The sequence below is a fragment of the Bombina bombina genome, chromosome 7 (genome assembly GCF_027579735.1).
Source record: "Bombina bombina isolate aBomBom1 chromosome 7, aBomBom1.pri, whole genome shotgun sequence".
NCBI classification, from domain to species: domain Eukaryota; kingdom Metazoa; phylum Chordata; class Amphibia; order Anura; family Bombinatoridae; genus Bombina; species Bombina bombina.
The window spans coordinates 214,503,296-214,519,257 of record NC_069505.1 but is presented as its reverse complement, the minus strand read 5'-3'; the positions used below and the strand labels follow the sequence as shown (position 1 = coordinate 214,519,257).

The following is a 15,962-nucleotide window of genomic DNA, read 5'->3' as shown; positions in this document are numbered from 1 at the left end:
CTGTGGGCATGAGCAAGGTGATATTCCGTTCTACTGTGGGCATGAGCAAGGGGATATTCCGTTCTACTGTGGGCATGAGCAAGGGGATATTCCATTCTACTGTGGGCATGAGCAAGGGGATATTCCGTTGTACTGTGGGCATGAGCAAGGTGATATTCCATTCTACTGTGGGCATGAGCAAGGTGATATTCCATTCTACTGTGGGCATGAGCAAGGTGATATTCTGTTCTACTGTGGGCATGATCAAGGTGATAAAATGTGATAAGAATATAAATATATACCTTGTTGGATGCACCAATATACCAATATAAAATGTGATTCCAAAAGGAAATGAATATATACTATCGTGCAAAAACCAATACTCAATTTAAAAAAAAGATTATTATCAAAGTGATATAAATTGAAAAATATAAAATATAATATTGAACTCTGCAACAAATAGCAACAGAGTCAAAGATATGTATCCAGCACAAAATTCCCCAAGGTGTGCACAAGCTGTGAGGTGTAAACTGCAAAACACCCAAGTAAATATCCAATATACAAAATCACAGCAGCACCACTGTAGTGTTTTCAATCTTTTTCTTTATTCCATGTCACAAGGATAGCAAACAGCAATGGAACAGAACGACGTTTCGGGTTATGTACCCTTACTCATGTCCTTACTCATGCCACAAATAGCAACGTTGCATCAGTAACCTATATTGTTGAAAAATTACTTAGGTACATCACAAGTGACTCGTGTCCCTAACGGATATTGCTGTGAATTCTAAAGTAAAAATGATTACCTTAAATGTGGATACACATATAATCCACAAATGTGAAACACAAAAGTGTGAATATATACAAATATAACAAATATGACATATATGTGAACAACAATGGTGAACAATCACAAATAGTGTGTGTAATTGTTAATTTATATATTATAAAAAAAATGCCCAGGGCCACTTATCCATATAAGTGATCAATCAGTTCAAGTCCGTGCTTGTATGACAAATGAGCGTGATGGAAAAAAAGGGGTCTCTTTTATCCTCTGCTGGCGGCAAGCGACTTCTTCCCAAACTTGCTGGTATTCACAAGATCAAAAGATGCAGAAAGATGATAAAAAGAAAGAAGAAGGCGCCACCATAGTGCCCTATCAGTGGGTCTTGACACGCCAATGGTAAACGTAACTACGGTGATATTCCATTGTATTGCAGGCATGAGCAAGGTGATATTCCGTTGTACTGGGGGCATGAGCAAGGTGATATTCCCTTGTACTGTGGGCATGAGCAAGGTGATATTCCGTTGTACTGTGGGCATGAGCAAGGTGATATTCCGTTGTACTGGGGGCATGAGAAAGTTAGTATTCTGTTGTACTGCGGGCATGAGCAAGGTGATATTCTGTTGTACTGTGGGCATGAGAAAGGTGATATTCCACTGTACTGCGGGCATGAGAAAGGTGATATTCCACTGTACTGCGGGCATGAGGAAGGTGATATTCCATTGTACTGCGGGCATGAGCAAGGTGATATTATGTTGTACTGCAGGCATGAGAAAGGTAGTATTCTGTTGTACTGCGGGCATGAGCAAGGTGATATTCTGCTGTACTGCGGGCATGAGCAAGGTGATATTCTGTTGTACTGCAGGCATGAGCAAGGTGATATTCTGTTGTACTGCAGGCATGAGCCAGGTGATATTCCATTGTACTGCGGGCATGAGCAAGGTGATATTCCGTTGTACTGTGGGCATGAGCAAGGTGATATTCCATTCTACTGCGGGCATGAGCAAGGTGATATTCCGTTGTACTGCGGGCATGAGCAAGGTGATATTCTGTTGTACTGCGGGCATGAGCAAGGTGATATTCTGTTGTACTGCAGGCATGAGCAAGGTGATATTCTGTTGTACTGTGGGCATGAGCAAGATGATATTCCGTTCTACTGCGGGCATGAGCAAGGTTATATTGTGTTCTACTGTGGGCATGAGCAAGGTGATATTCTGTTGCACTGTGGGCATGAGCAAGATGATATTCCATTGTACTGTGGGCATGAGCAAGGTGATATTCTGTTGTACTGCGGGCATGAGCAAGGTGATATTCTGTTGTACTGCGGGCATGAGCAAGGTGATATTCCGTTGTACTGCGGGCATGAGCAAGGTGATATTCTGTTGTACTGCAGCCATGAGCAAGGTGATATTACGTTCTACTGCGGGCATGAGCAAAGTGATATTCCGTTGTACTGCGGGCATGAGCAAGGTGATATTCTGTTGTAATGCGGGCATGGGCAAGGTGATATTCTGTTGTACTGTGAGCATGAGCAAGATGATATTCCATTGTACTGCGGGCATGAGCAAGGTGATATTCTGTTGTACTGCGGGCATGAGCAAGGTGATATTCCGTTGTACTGTGGGCATGAGCAAGGTGATATTCCATTCTACTGCGGGCATGAGCAAGGTGATATTCCATTGTACTGCGGGCATGAGCAAGGTGATATTCTGTTGTACTGCAGGCATGAGCAAGGTGATATTCTGTTGTACTGCAGGCATGAGCAAGGTGATATTCTGTTGTACTGTGGGCATGAGCAAGATGATATTCCGTTCTACTGCGGGCATGAGCAAGGTTATATTCTGTTGTACTGTGGGCATGAGCAAGGTGATATTCTGTTGTACTGTGGGCATGAGCAAGGTGATATTCCGTTGTACTGCGGGCATGAGCAAGGTGATATTCCGTTGTACTGCGGGCATGAGCAAGGTGATATTCTGTTGTACTGCGGGCATGAGCAAGGTGATATTCCATTGTACTGTGGGCATGAACAAGATGATATTCAGTTGTACTGCGGGCATGAGCAAGGTGATATTCTGTTGTACTGTGGGCATGAGCAAGATGATATTCCGTTGTATTGCGGGCATGAGCAAGGTGATATTCTGTTGTACTGCGGGCATGAGCAAGGTGATATTCCGTTGTACTGCGGGCATGAGCAAGGTGATATTCTGTTGTACTGCGGGCATGAGCAAAGTGATATTCTGTTGTACTGCGGGCATGAGCAAGGTGATATTCTGTTGTACTGTGGCCATGAGCAAGGTGATATTCCGTTGTACTGCGGGCATGAGCAAGGTGATATTCCGTTGTACTGCGGGCATGAGCAAGGTGATATTCTGTTGTACTGTGGGCATGAGCAAGGTGATATTCTGTTGTACTGCGGGCATGAGCAAGGTGATATTCCATTGTACTGCAGCATTAGCAAGGTGATATTCTGTTGTACTGCGGGCATGAGCAAAGTGATATTCTGTTGTACTGTGGGCATGAGCAAGGTGATATTCTGTTGTACTGCGGGCATGAGCAAAGTGATATTCTGTTGTACTGTGGGCATGAGCAAGGTGATATTCCATGGTACTGCAGGCATGAGCAAGGGGCATGCAATATATGACACTTGTACGTAATAATACAATACAGAAACAGTAAAAACAAATATAGCAATATATAGCGAAACAGGAAGAGAAGAACTTGCTCCAAAGAGCTTACAATCTAGTGTTCCGTAGAGGCAAAAAAGTATAAATGTATCCTGAGTTTTAAGGAAAAACGATACATTTTGTTGTCATAATAACTTACTGTTCAAATTCCTATCCCTTTACTGATAAATCGTGAAAATAAATCAGCATGATCATCTTTATTAATATCGCAGAACAGATTTAACACCCTCTGTATCGCTAACTAACAGAGCAGTGATTCACTGTACTGTTTGCCAGTTACAAACATAAAGCAGAGATGTTACCTCCTATTGCTGTCTGTAACACACTGTGCACTGTTACAACATCCATTTGCTGCCAGTAACACACAGTGCACTGTTACTACATGCTTTTGCTGCCAGTAACATACAGTGTACTGTTACTACATCCATTTTCTGCTAGTAACACACAGTGCACTGTTACTATATCCTTTTGCTGCCAGTAATACACAGTGCACTGTTACTACATCCTTTTGTTATCTGTAACACACTGTGCAGTTTTACTACATCAATTTGCTGCCAGTAACACACAATGCACTGTTACTACATCCTTTTGCTATCAGTAACACACAGTGCAGTGTTAATACATCCTTTTGCTGCCAGTAACACGCAGTGCACTGTTACTACATCCTTTTGCTGCCAGTAACACACAGTGCACTGTTACTACATCATTTTGCTATTTGTAACACACAGTGCAGTGATCTAACCATTTGAATTGCCAGAATACCCCCTTTAAACAGATGGTGAGATATTCTAAACATTCTCATTCTTTGTCAGTCAGCAGGTCATATATATATATATATATATATTTATATCTGTATGGATGGTTCCTTTTACATTTGTTTGCATATTTTCTTTGTTTCTGAATATCATTACCACAAACTTAAAGTCCTTTCCACGGCTTTTTGGAAATAATTTATACGCGTAATTACTAATAATAATTTCCCTATTATTCTGTGTTATAATGTTATAGTTATTGTCCCAAGTCTTGCACTGTGCATTAGAAATACAGAATAAAATATCTCATTTGGTTTATTGGTATCTGTCCAGTTTACAGAATTGATTGAAGAATAAAATATCTAATAATTTGTGCATATTGTTTGCAATTTAATTTGAGTGTTTGTAAGACGCTGGGAATGGGTACGATCAATACTCTCATACCTCTTGAGTTAATTACTATGCAGCAAGGCGTCCCTGGTCACGAAATGCATAGTTTACAGAACCTCTGGACGAACTTAAACTATTTTATATAGAGCACATGCCGGGCTTGGTTGTTTCCTCTATATCTTTCAGTATGCGGATAAAATGCAATTGAAATTAAATATATGGAACGTAATCTGGAAAACTGCCTGGTCATCAGATGTTTTTAACATGAATTTGTTCATGGGGAAAATATGCAACTCAGCTTAAAGAGGAGTGACATCTGATATTACTTCCTCTCCTTCTAAAGGGTAAAAAGCAGCCCCAAGAAAAACAAATATGAAGAAAGAAATAAAGGGTGACGCTTTTGGGGAGGATTACTATGCTAGATTCTAGCTTTTCTAAATCATGTACAATATAGAACAAATGATTTTTGCCTGATATTTACTGGCTGATACAATTGCTAAGAAAAATGTTCAGGCATTCAAAGATGAAACCTTTCAAGAATTTAAAGGTCTTTAAACTCAAAATTGAATCCCCCATACAAAATGTTTAAGTATGCATAGGGGTCGATTTATCAAAGGCTTCACAAGCCTTTCAACCAACTACGGCTGCAGGTTCTCACAAGAGAACCTGCACACCATATTTAACAAGTAGCGGTCATCAGACCTAATCTTTCGCCACCTCTAAAGTGCTGAAATTCAATCTCCGCGGTCTAGTCCGACCGGGGAGATTGACAGCTCCTGCCCGGGCATGATTGGCTGTGCGCGGGCAGAGGGCGGGATTGCACGTGAGAACAAAATAGAGCATGTGTGCAATGCTGAATTCCGCCAGGGGAATTCAGCCCACCAGAGGCGAGCTGCGTCAGACAGGGGCACGTATGTACGCCCCTGTCCGCCTCAGCTTGATAAATCACCCTCATAAAAAAATCTGAACATTGTAGCTGGCAATCATTTTGTGGAATTCAGAAGTCTGAAGCATTTACATGATGCACTGTCCTTTAATGTCCTGTCAAAGCAGTGGTGTCACTAAGGTTGGTGTCACTAAAGTTGGTGTCACATGGTGCGGTATCTCATGGTGTCACCCCCCCCCCCCCTCCCCAGTAATGTTTTACCCCCTCCAGCTACCAATCTGTTAACAAATAACAGGTCATTTCAATTGAGAAGCAGGGGTCAGAAAATTCAAAAATACATGGGTGCATTTCAATTTGAAATATAAGCAGTTTTGCAATATAGTTCCATTAGCAAAAAGGCTTCTAATAAAAGTTATTGCTGTTTTTCTGCAGCATACGCACATATCCTTTTAGGGCCGTGCATCAGTATTCATACACCAACCTTCTCAGCTGGCAGTGGTGTGTATTGCTTTTGGAGACGTAATTTGTGTCATACAAGCCACTGCTGACTCTCTGAGTAGGTTGGTGTTTGAATAGTGATGCACGGCCCTCAAAGGATAAATGCGTATGCTGCAGAAAAACAGTATTAACTTTTATTAGAAGCACTAATGGAATTATATTGCAAAAATGCCTCTATTTCAAATTGAAATGCACCTATGCCCATTTAATTTTTTACCTTTCTATCCTATTAACCACTTAGGTATCAAGAAACGAGGGGAACATCAAGTCAACTTAGGTGCCAGGGGTCAGTTGTAGCTGGCTAATTCCTTAGATTGGCATACTCATACACCCGATCCCCAAAGTGACAACAGATGGTAAAATTAAGTTCATAATTCCTTATGTGCCAATAAACAGGTTGCACATACCTAGTCAATAAGTTGTAAAGATGGGCAATTTATGGACCTTAATTCATTCAGTGTCTAGAATTTCAGGTACTCCATCTTGCATATGCCAAGAAAGGGACATGTTCATCTCATTTACCTCTCAGCTGGCAAGGGAGAGCAAATTAAAGAACCCCTGGTCATTCCTTAACCCTACACGTGTCATGTGAGCCCAGTCTCAGGTCCTTAATCCATTGGGTGCCATGGGGGTAACAATATATATTTCCTGATCCCTGATGTGCCAAGGGGATGGGGCTGCAATTCCATAACCTCATATGTGCCAAGGAGGCAACTTCAGGTAGGTACCAAAGGGGGAAACTTTGAGTTGTTAATCATTCAGATTCCCGGGGGGTAACATCAAGTGCTTAACCCTTTAGGTGTTTAGGGGAAACTAACTAAAGAGTCTGATCCTCCTCAGGGCAGGACCCCAGGCATCTACAGATGTCTCATGTCCCTCAGGTTCTGATCCACGTAGTGCAGCACCAGGTACCCCCCCAGGACAGGTGAAGCTGGAATTCCCAGGGTAGTACCAGGCAGCGGTAGGTGGGCTGCAGTGGGTGGTAGGTTTCAGGGGTGTAATTTTATTAAAGAAACATGAAAGTTTGGAAGGGACAGAAACCCAAGTTTTTTCTTTCATGATTCAGATGGAACATGCCTGATGGTAAGGTCTCCAAAACTGTACCAGCACCTTATAAATTAATCCTGTAAAGGGATCAGATAGAGCAGCTGATTTTAAACAACTTTCCCTTTAACTTCTATTATCCAATATACTTTTTCATTCACCAGTGTTCAATTGAAAACCTAACTGGTTATCTTGCGTATGAACCTCTTATTTATTTATAATGGGCAGAACAGCTTACCACCCTAACACTGAGAGATAGAAGCAACGCTCTCAATTTATTGCTATAGGGCACTGGCTGCTGAATGACAGGTTCTTAAAGTTTGGTTAGGTTTGCCACCTGTCTGGGAATGACTCGGACGATTCGGGTTTCCATTTGTGTGTCTGGGTTTGAAGCTGAGTAATGCCCAGGCATGCAAATGCCCAGGTTTGGTGGGAACCAGCCACAGCCAAAAAGGTGACATTGTTCATTTGTAACATACTGCTAATGTCTACAGTTATTTCTCTCTTGCGTGTGTGTCTTTGGGTGGGAGTGTGTCTGAGTGTTTGTCAGCGTCTTTTTGTGTGTATGAGAGTGTGTGAAAGAGTGAGTGTATTTGTGTGTGTGTGTGAGGGCGCGTGTGTGAGAGTATGTGTGTGAGTGTGTTAGAATGTGTGTGAGAGCGTAAGTATGTGTTAGTGTAAGTTAGCATGTGTGTGAGATATAGAGAGTTTGTGTGAGAGTATGTGTGTTAGAGTGTGTGTGAGTATGTGTGTGAGAGTGTTAGAATGTGTGTAAGAGTGTAAGTGTGTGTTAGTGTGTGTGTAAGTGTGTGTTAGTGTGTGTGTGAGTTATAGAGAGTTTGTGTGAGAGTATTTGTGTGAGTGTGTTAGAATGTTTGTGAGAGTGTAAGTGTGTGTGTTAATGTGTGTATAAGGTGTGAGATAGTGAGAGTGTGTGTGAGAGTATGTGTGTGAGAATGTAAGTGCGTGTTAGTGTGTGTGTGACTTTAAGTGTGCATGAGAATGTATGAGATAGAGTGTGTGTGTGATAGTATGTGTGTTAGTGTGTTAGAATGTGTGTGAGAGTGTGTGTGTTAGTGTGTGTGTTAATGTGTGTATGAGAGTGTGTGTGTGAGTGTCATAATATTTGTGTGACTGTAAGTGTTTGTAAGTGTGTATGAGAGTGTGTGAGATAGCGAGAGTGTGTGAGAGAGTATGTGTGTGTGTTAGTGTGTAAGTAAGTTTAAGTGTGTGTTAGTGTGTGTATGAGAGTGTGTGAGATAGAGAGAGTATGTGTCATAGTATGTGTGTGAGTGTGTTAGAATTTGCTAGTTTTAGTCGCATTTCCAAGAGTCGGCCTTAGCATTGCGCCCAGTTACCAATTTATCAAATATTTCTGCCTTTGGAGAACACAAAGTTCTTCTACAAATACGCGCGTTATAGTTCTCCATAGGTACTGAGGAGAACAACATTAGAAATCATTAGTCTTTGAGTCTATAACATTGTTAGCTATGCAAAACTGGGGAATGGGTAATAAAGGGAATATCTTGCTTTTTTTTTAAAAAAATTCTGGTGTTGACTGTCCCTTTCAGGTAATGAGAGGACATCCAAGATGAGATATGAGAAAGAGAGTTAGTAACACGGGATTGCAAGGAAGGAGATAGGTCTGGTGCAGAGAGGTAGATTTGGGTGTTGTCGGCATACAAATTATATTGAAACCCAAGGGACTTTATTAAGGAACCTAATGATGACATGTAGAGTGTGAAGAGGACCGAGGACAGAGCCTTGCAGGTTCCCCAACAGAAAGTGGTAACGGGGCAGAGGATGCCCCAGAGAAGGCTACACTAAAGCTACGGTTAGATAGATAGGAAGGGAACCACGAGAGAGCAGTGTCGCAAATGCCAAAAGATTGGAGGACTTGGAGCAAAAGAGGGTGGTCGACAGTATAAAAGGCTGCGGACAGATCAAGGAGGATAAGCAGAGAAAAGTGGCCTTTGGATTTTGCTGTAAGTAGGTCGTTGGTAACCTTAAAAATTGCTGTCTCTGTGGAGTGATGGGAACGAAATCCAGATTGCAGTGGGTCAAGGAGGGAGTTTAATGTAAGGAAAACTAATGCACACATTTGCCCCATGTAAAACACAAATGTAATGGATTACTTGAAGAGGGCAAAAAATACTACCTAAAAAAACACAGGTTTGAAATGATAAATCGGGAGAACTTCCTTTTTTTCCTGGAGAAATTCATAATAATTCACCCCAGCTTGCCTTTCAAACAGTGCAAATTAATATGTGCATTTTTTTGATAAATTTGTGCACACCGGTGCGCCTCCGCCGCAGAGAACTCTGAAGAGAATATAATGGAGAATTCTCCTTGTCCTTGATAAATCTAGCCCCGTGTGTACTCTTGACAAAATGTTTCGCTGTGCACGGCGCAAGAGTGTTCAGGTTTGGCCTGAGCTAAAGGTGACAACCCTACGTTTGTTACTGATATTTTCTTATATATGCACTATATACTGCAATGTTATGAATATATTGCAAATTAAAAAAGAAATGTTTACTGTGTCTTTATAAAAAATAATTTTGTGATCGCTTTCTGGGCAGTAAAGATTCTGACTCTAGTCTAGAGGCTATGTTTATGGTTAATGGAGCATTCCATCAGAAAGTGCTAAATAATACATCTTCTACCAGCAAATGCACAGCCACTGGTCTCTCCCACCCTTGTTTTACAGCTATAAGCTACCAGATATTTAAAACGTTTACATTTTGTAAGTAATCGGCTATAAATAGGAGCTATACATCCTGTCTCCTGACTAGCTGGCTTTTGGACATGAAAGGTCTCTTTCTAAAGAGGAAATAAATCAGATTATTAATGAATATAGGTTTTCGTTACGCTTTAGTGCTTCATTTGAAAATACCACCAAGATTTTTGTGTTTTTTTTTACTGAAAAAAATAAAAATGTGACCTGGAATACAAAACTTTCCCACTGAGAATAGCATGTGATATGTGATATTGCTGCTAGGAGAAGGAATGGGGAAATTGTTTGGGTCTGTTTTAAACATATTCTGGCCACTAAATGCTTAATAGGCCTTTTTTTTAAGTACAGTGTTGATGGGGGAAAATAAACATTAAACCTCAAGTGGAAAGTGTTGACTGGAAAGTTAAAGAGCTTGACTGGCAGTGCCCTAATGGTTTCTGCAGATAGCAAAATTAACTCTTTAACTACCACAAATTAACAGAGACAGTAAAGTCAAAATTAAACTTTTATAATTCAGACAGAGCAATATTGCTGTGTTATCAAATTTGCTTTGTTCTCTTGCTATCCTTTGTTGGAGGGTAAACTCACTAAGTTCAGGAGCAGCAATACAATTCTAGGAGCTGGTGTGGTCAGTGGGCAAAGCTAGGAGGGCAAGAGGCCAGGTTACTCTAAGTAGCGACAAATCACCCCTAGAATAGCATTTTGGGGACTTTTCAAAGTAGCATTTTTAGGAACTTCATAGACATAAACAGGAACAAAAAATGCTTAAAGCAAAAGTGACACATGGCAACTAATTAACTGAATTGGCTATTGATATTGACTGCCCATTAGTGCGGCTGTTTTCATTTTTATTTGATTTTATTGGGGTGAGTACAGAACCCCCATTTCATTTATTTACCCACTGGGTTTGCCTGCAGGCTTTTTCACTTAACTACTCTTATTTACATGTACAAATAACACGCGTGAGCAGTTCTGGTGATCACATATATGTTCTGCAGAAGTTTCATAGTTTAAAAGTGCAACTTGTGTGACTTGAGCTGTATTTGAGCTTTTTATTAAACAAATAAATGATTTTACTTCTGTGATGTGACCAGAACAATGCGATGCACTAACAGCCAATATATAAAGTGCACTATTGGGAGCTAGCTGAAACAGCTGAGCCAATAAAAAGAGGCAAAGATGTGCAGCCACCATTTAGAGACGGCATCAGAACCTAAGTGCAGCGAAGGGGGTAAGTAGCGCAGCAATGGCAGCGAATATAAATATATAAATATATATATATATACACATATTAACACACAAATATATATGTAAATAAGCATATACATATATATTTACAGGGAACACACAGTCCCCATAGACCTCTATGTAAATGCACTTTTCAGTGCCTTTGTTTTTCTAACACCCCACACCTGCTAATTTTAGCCCCAAAATACTGCCTAGTGCAGTTGTTTTGTAGTAATAAAAAAAAAGTTACATTTTTTTTTAATAAAACCTATAATGCCCTCTATTTTGAGCTTGCGGTAGCAATAACCAGACACTTTTAATGGCTGGTTAATTATCAGCCAAATTTGCCCGTTTGCGGGCGGGTGGAAAATTAGTGCTCCACTTGTAATCTAGCCCTATATCTGAAAGCTTAATTTTAACTTCCTTGTCACATTATTATATTAGTTAGTTGATATTCACAGGTCTCTTGTCTTATAGCATCCAATAGATCGTAATAAGTTTTACATTCTTTAGATTGTACAATCTCATCTATTTCCTGCACCAATCATTATGCTCTATGTGCTCATGTGATATTGTTATACTTTATAATATATATATTCACCTTAGAGAATAAAGCTGCACATCATTATTATGCTTATTATCATTTTATAGACATCATTGTTTACTGGAGGGTGAGAAAAAAACCACTTACTAAAGCAGAAAATTGTACAAACTATAAAGCAAGTAATCTCCTCTTACCGTCCCAGAGTGCCTCGCAGTATTTTACTCCCGCCTGTTCTTTGAGTGATGGTCGCATTTTTGTTGGCTGTCATTGTCATTTCTGCCTGCTGTGAACTGAAGTACCTGAAACCAAATCAGAAGGATATTTCAATCATACTAGATATAATGGTGAATGTAACACGGTTAATTTGTGTGTCCAGGAGCAGTACCGTCCCTCCTATAGTCTGACTGTTCTCACTTTTTATTGAGGCTGATGTAGGCTACTGATTATTCAGAATTTCTCTCCTTCCGCATCTCATCAAATCTAAATGGGATGGGGATTCTAAACTTGAATGACCCTGTTTCCAAAAGAGCTTTTTACAGAGCAATGGAAAGATGTCCTTTAATCTTCTTTTAACTTGTAAAATATTCTGCCAGCAGTGCCAGTAGTGGTGTGGACGGAATTCTGCACTAAACATCTGGCACCCTGTGAATTGCTGAATTGCATCATATTCACTGCTTAAGATCTTTACAAACTACTGTAGGTTCTGTAAGTTTAATGGATAGAAGGTTTAAATATGAATGCATGTATTTCAGATTTTAATAGAAGCATTTTTCCTTTAGCAAAAGTGCTTCTTATAAAAGTTATTGCTACATACGCACATATGCTATGTGTGACTAGAGCATCGGAATTTAAACACCATGAGGCCAATTTATCATCGGTCTGTCCGACATGATCCGCTCAGTGGACCATGTCCGATAGACATTGATGAATGCAGACAGCTTGCACAAGCAGTTCTTGTGAACTGCTTGTGCAATGCCGCCCCCTGCAGATTTGCAGCCAATCAGCCGCTAGTAGGGGGTGTCAATCAGCCCGATCGTATAGGATTGGGCGGATTGATGTCCGCAGCCTCAGAGCAGGCGGACATGTTATGGAGCAGCGGTCTTAAGAAACAGGGGCATTAATCTCCATTCAGAGCTTGATAATTCGGCCCCCATGCCTACTTTAAGAGCTGATAATGGTATGTTTTGTGTCAATGAAAACTTAAAAAGACATGATACTCAGATACTGAAGCCCTTTAAAGTGATGCAAAATATAACATATAACATGAACATATCTATGTAAAAAAGGAAGATATTTTAAATCAAAATTTTATCAGTAGCCACATCCCATTGTAATATGACATTAAGCAACAAATCAGGATGCTAGTCCTGGGACTTACAAGGGAGCGTGCATCCCTTCTCAATTTAAGGAAGTGTGCTATGAAATCAGCACTGATGAAGCTGATTGGCTGTAGTTATTTTTTTAACATGTAGCTGACAGCAGCTGAAGGATAACTGCTCACACAGCACTTACTTTCATGAGCTGAAGAAATGTTGAGGTAAAATATCTTCCTTTTTTCATCGAGATGTTCAGGTGATATTTTATGGTCAGATTTTTACAGTTATGCTGCATCACTTTAACGTGATTTAGCATGTGAGTATTATGTCCCTATAATTTATGACATACAAGCCACTGCTGACTCTCTGAGAAGGTGTGGTGTTGAAATGATTGTGCACAGGGCACTCACAGCATATGTGCATATGTTACTGGAAAAAACAGTAATGTTTACTAGAAGAATTTTGGCTAATAGAAGTATATTGCAAAAATGATTCTATTTACAATTTAAAGGCATCCATGTACATTAACATTTTGATCTTTCTATCCCTTTAATTTTATGTTACATCAGAAATGTATTTAAATTGCATATACTGGGGCTATACATTTTGGAGACAAAGAGCTAGGCTCCCAATAGCTTCATAATCTACCCCTGGGATAAACATGTTATTATTATTTTTCAAATTCTGTATATTTATGCATTAAAAGTCATTTTTTCTACTCTTCAGATCACTTGAATATGAATGCAAGACTGATCATATGGAACCAGAGGTATGTTTAAGGTGACAAAGAGGCCAGAATGAAACGTTCATGATTTAGAGAGCCAATAATTAAACAGAACAGTCCGATTAACTTCTGCTACCAAATGTACTTGTTTATCTCGTATCATTTGTTGAAAGAGCTTGTAAAGTAGGCTCAGGAGCGCGCATGTGTCCTGAGCACTATAAGACAGAAGTTTTTGCAAGAATATTTGTAACAATTTAAAACGGCACTGTCCTGAGCATGCCTTACTACGCTGTCAAGTAAAGAAACTCTTTATCAACAAAGGATACCAACTGTAACCGGTACATTTTATAACAGAAGTAAATCAGAATTGTATTAATTTGGTTTCTTAAAGGGATTTGAAACCCATTTTTTTTTCTTTCATAATTCAGACAAAGCAGAAATTTTAAGCAATTTTCTAATTTACTCCTATTAGCAATTTTTCTTCGTTCTCTTTGTATCTTTATTTGAAAGAAGGAGGAATGTAAGCTTAGGAGCTGGCACATTTTTGGTTTAGCACCTGGGTAGCACTTGCTGATTGCTGGCTAAATGTGCAGCCACCAATCAGCAACTAGCTCTAGTAGTGCATTTGCTCCTCAGAATACATAGGTATGCTTTTAAACAAAGGATACCAAGAGAAAAAAACAAATTAGATAATTGAAGTTAAAATCCTGTGCTCTATCTTAAACATAAAGGTTAAATTTTTACTTCACTGTCCATTTAATTACGACCAGAACTGGAGCAGTTGCATAACAAACACATAATCGCTGGTATTACACGTGCATATCACATCTCTGACATGGCAATAGTCTCCCCTGATTGGAAACCAATTTTTGGACCCTCTTTCTGTTTTGCTAAATAAAATAAAACAAAACTATAAAGAGAACTGAATTATTAATGAAACATTAGTAATTGTGTAATGCAGAATGAGTGCTACACAGCAACCAGGGTCCATAGATCCTTAAAGAGGAATTCTAGTGTACAAATAAAATGCATTATAGGGATAGGATGGTCACAATTGAAACGTGCATAGGTGAAATAGAAGTATTTTTGCAATATATGTCCATTAGCAAGAATGCTTCTAGTAAAAGCTATTACTGTTTTTCCTGCGGCATACGCACATATGCTGTGAGGGCCGTGCACCAGTATTCAAGATGCTGTGCATTTACGGGTTGCCTGGACACTTATGAGTTACACATGCTGCAGGGTGTGCCGGGAGGAACATGAATAGTGCTGTCCAGGATCACAATACACATTCCTTCCTGCACACCCTGCAGCATGTGTAACTCATAAGTGTTCAGAAAACATGGCTGAGGTGGCATCCCTAGGTGCATTGCTTCTGTGAAGATGTAATTTGTGCCATACAAGCCAAGCTAACTGTGGTAAAGGTGCAGTGTTTAAATACTGGTACAAAAGATATGTGCATATGCTGCAGAAAAACTAACTTTTACTAGCAGCATTTTTGCTAATGGAAGTATATTGCAAAATGTTTCTACTTCACATTGAAATGCCACCATGCAGATTTAAATTTTTACCTTTCTGTCCCTTTAAACAAATTCCTTTCTTTTACGATGTGTTAAAGGGACATTATACACTCATTTTTTCTTTGCATAAATGTTTTGTAGATGATCTATTTATAAAGCCCATAAAGTTTTTTTTTTTAAATAAATGTATAGTTTTGCTTATTTTTAAATAACATTGCTCTGATTTTCAGACTCCTAACCAAGCCCCATAGTTTTATGAGAATACCTGTCAGATACCTTCTCCAGCTTGCTCCTGTTTGTTTAAAGGGTCTTTTCATATACAAAAGAAGGGGGAGGGGGGAAGTGTCTTATTTGCCACTTGCAGTGGGCTTTCCAGCTACCTTTTCAACAGAGCTAAACTGACAGCTTCTAAGTAAGTTTTTAAACCATTTTATACTGGATTTTTATATCAGTATCTGTGCATCTTATTATTTATAGTAGTGTCTATTACATGCAGTTATATGAAAATGAGTGTATACTGTCCCTTTAAACCACAGCCCCCTGCATACACGTGTATGCTCCAATCACTGTCTGTAAAACTCATCTACAGCAGGAGGCATTCTAGAATAGGTTTAACCATTTCAAAGGAACTACACACCATAAAAGAATGAAAATGTGTTTAAAAATAAAAACTTTAACAAAACAGAATATTTTACTTTTCCATTTAATACTGTAGTCCTGCAATAGCTCACACACGACTTTCACTGAGTTCAATATACTGAGACAGCTGATTTTTCTTTCTTTTTGTAACTAAAAGGGAGGATACATTCCTTTTTATAAAAGGGTTTCTTAAAGGGGTCTCTTTAAGCTTGAACTCGAGTTCAGCTTATAGTATTCACAA

General features: G+C 39.5%; 1 protein-coding gene across 3 annotated transcripts in view; it reads right to left on the bottom strand.

The window, feature by feature from the left end:
* Positions 1 to 15,962, bottom strand: part of DENND2B (DENN domain containing 2B) — an 804,449-nt gene that overhangs the window by 438,751 nt on the left and 349,736 nt on the right. For all 3 annotated transcript variants that reach the window (XM_053720608.1, XM_053720607.1, XM_053720609.1), the window contains one exon: positions 11,717 to 11,821. In XM_053720608.1, coding sequence (XP_053576583.1) covers positions 11,717 to 11,796 — 80 coding nt within the window. In that variant the 5' untranslated portion in view covers positions 11,797 to 11,821. The remainder of the gene's footprint in view (positions 1 to 11,716; positions 11,822 to 15,962) is intronic.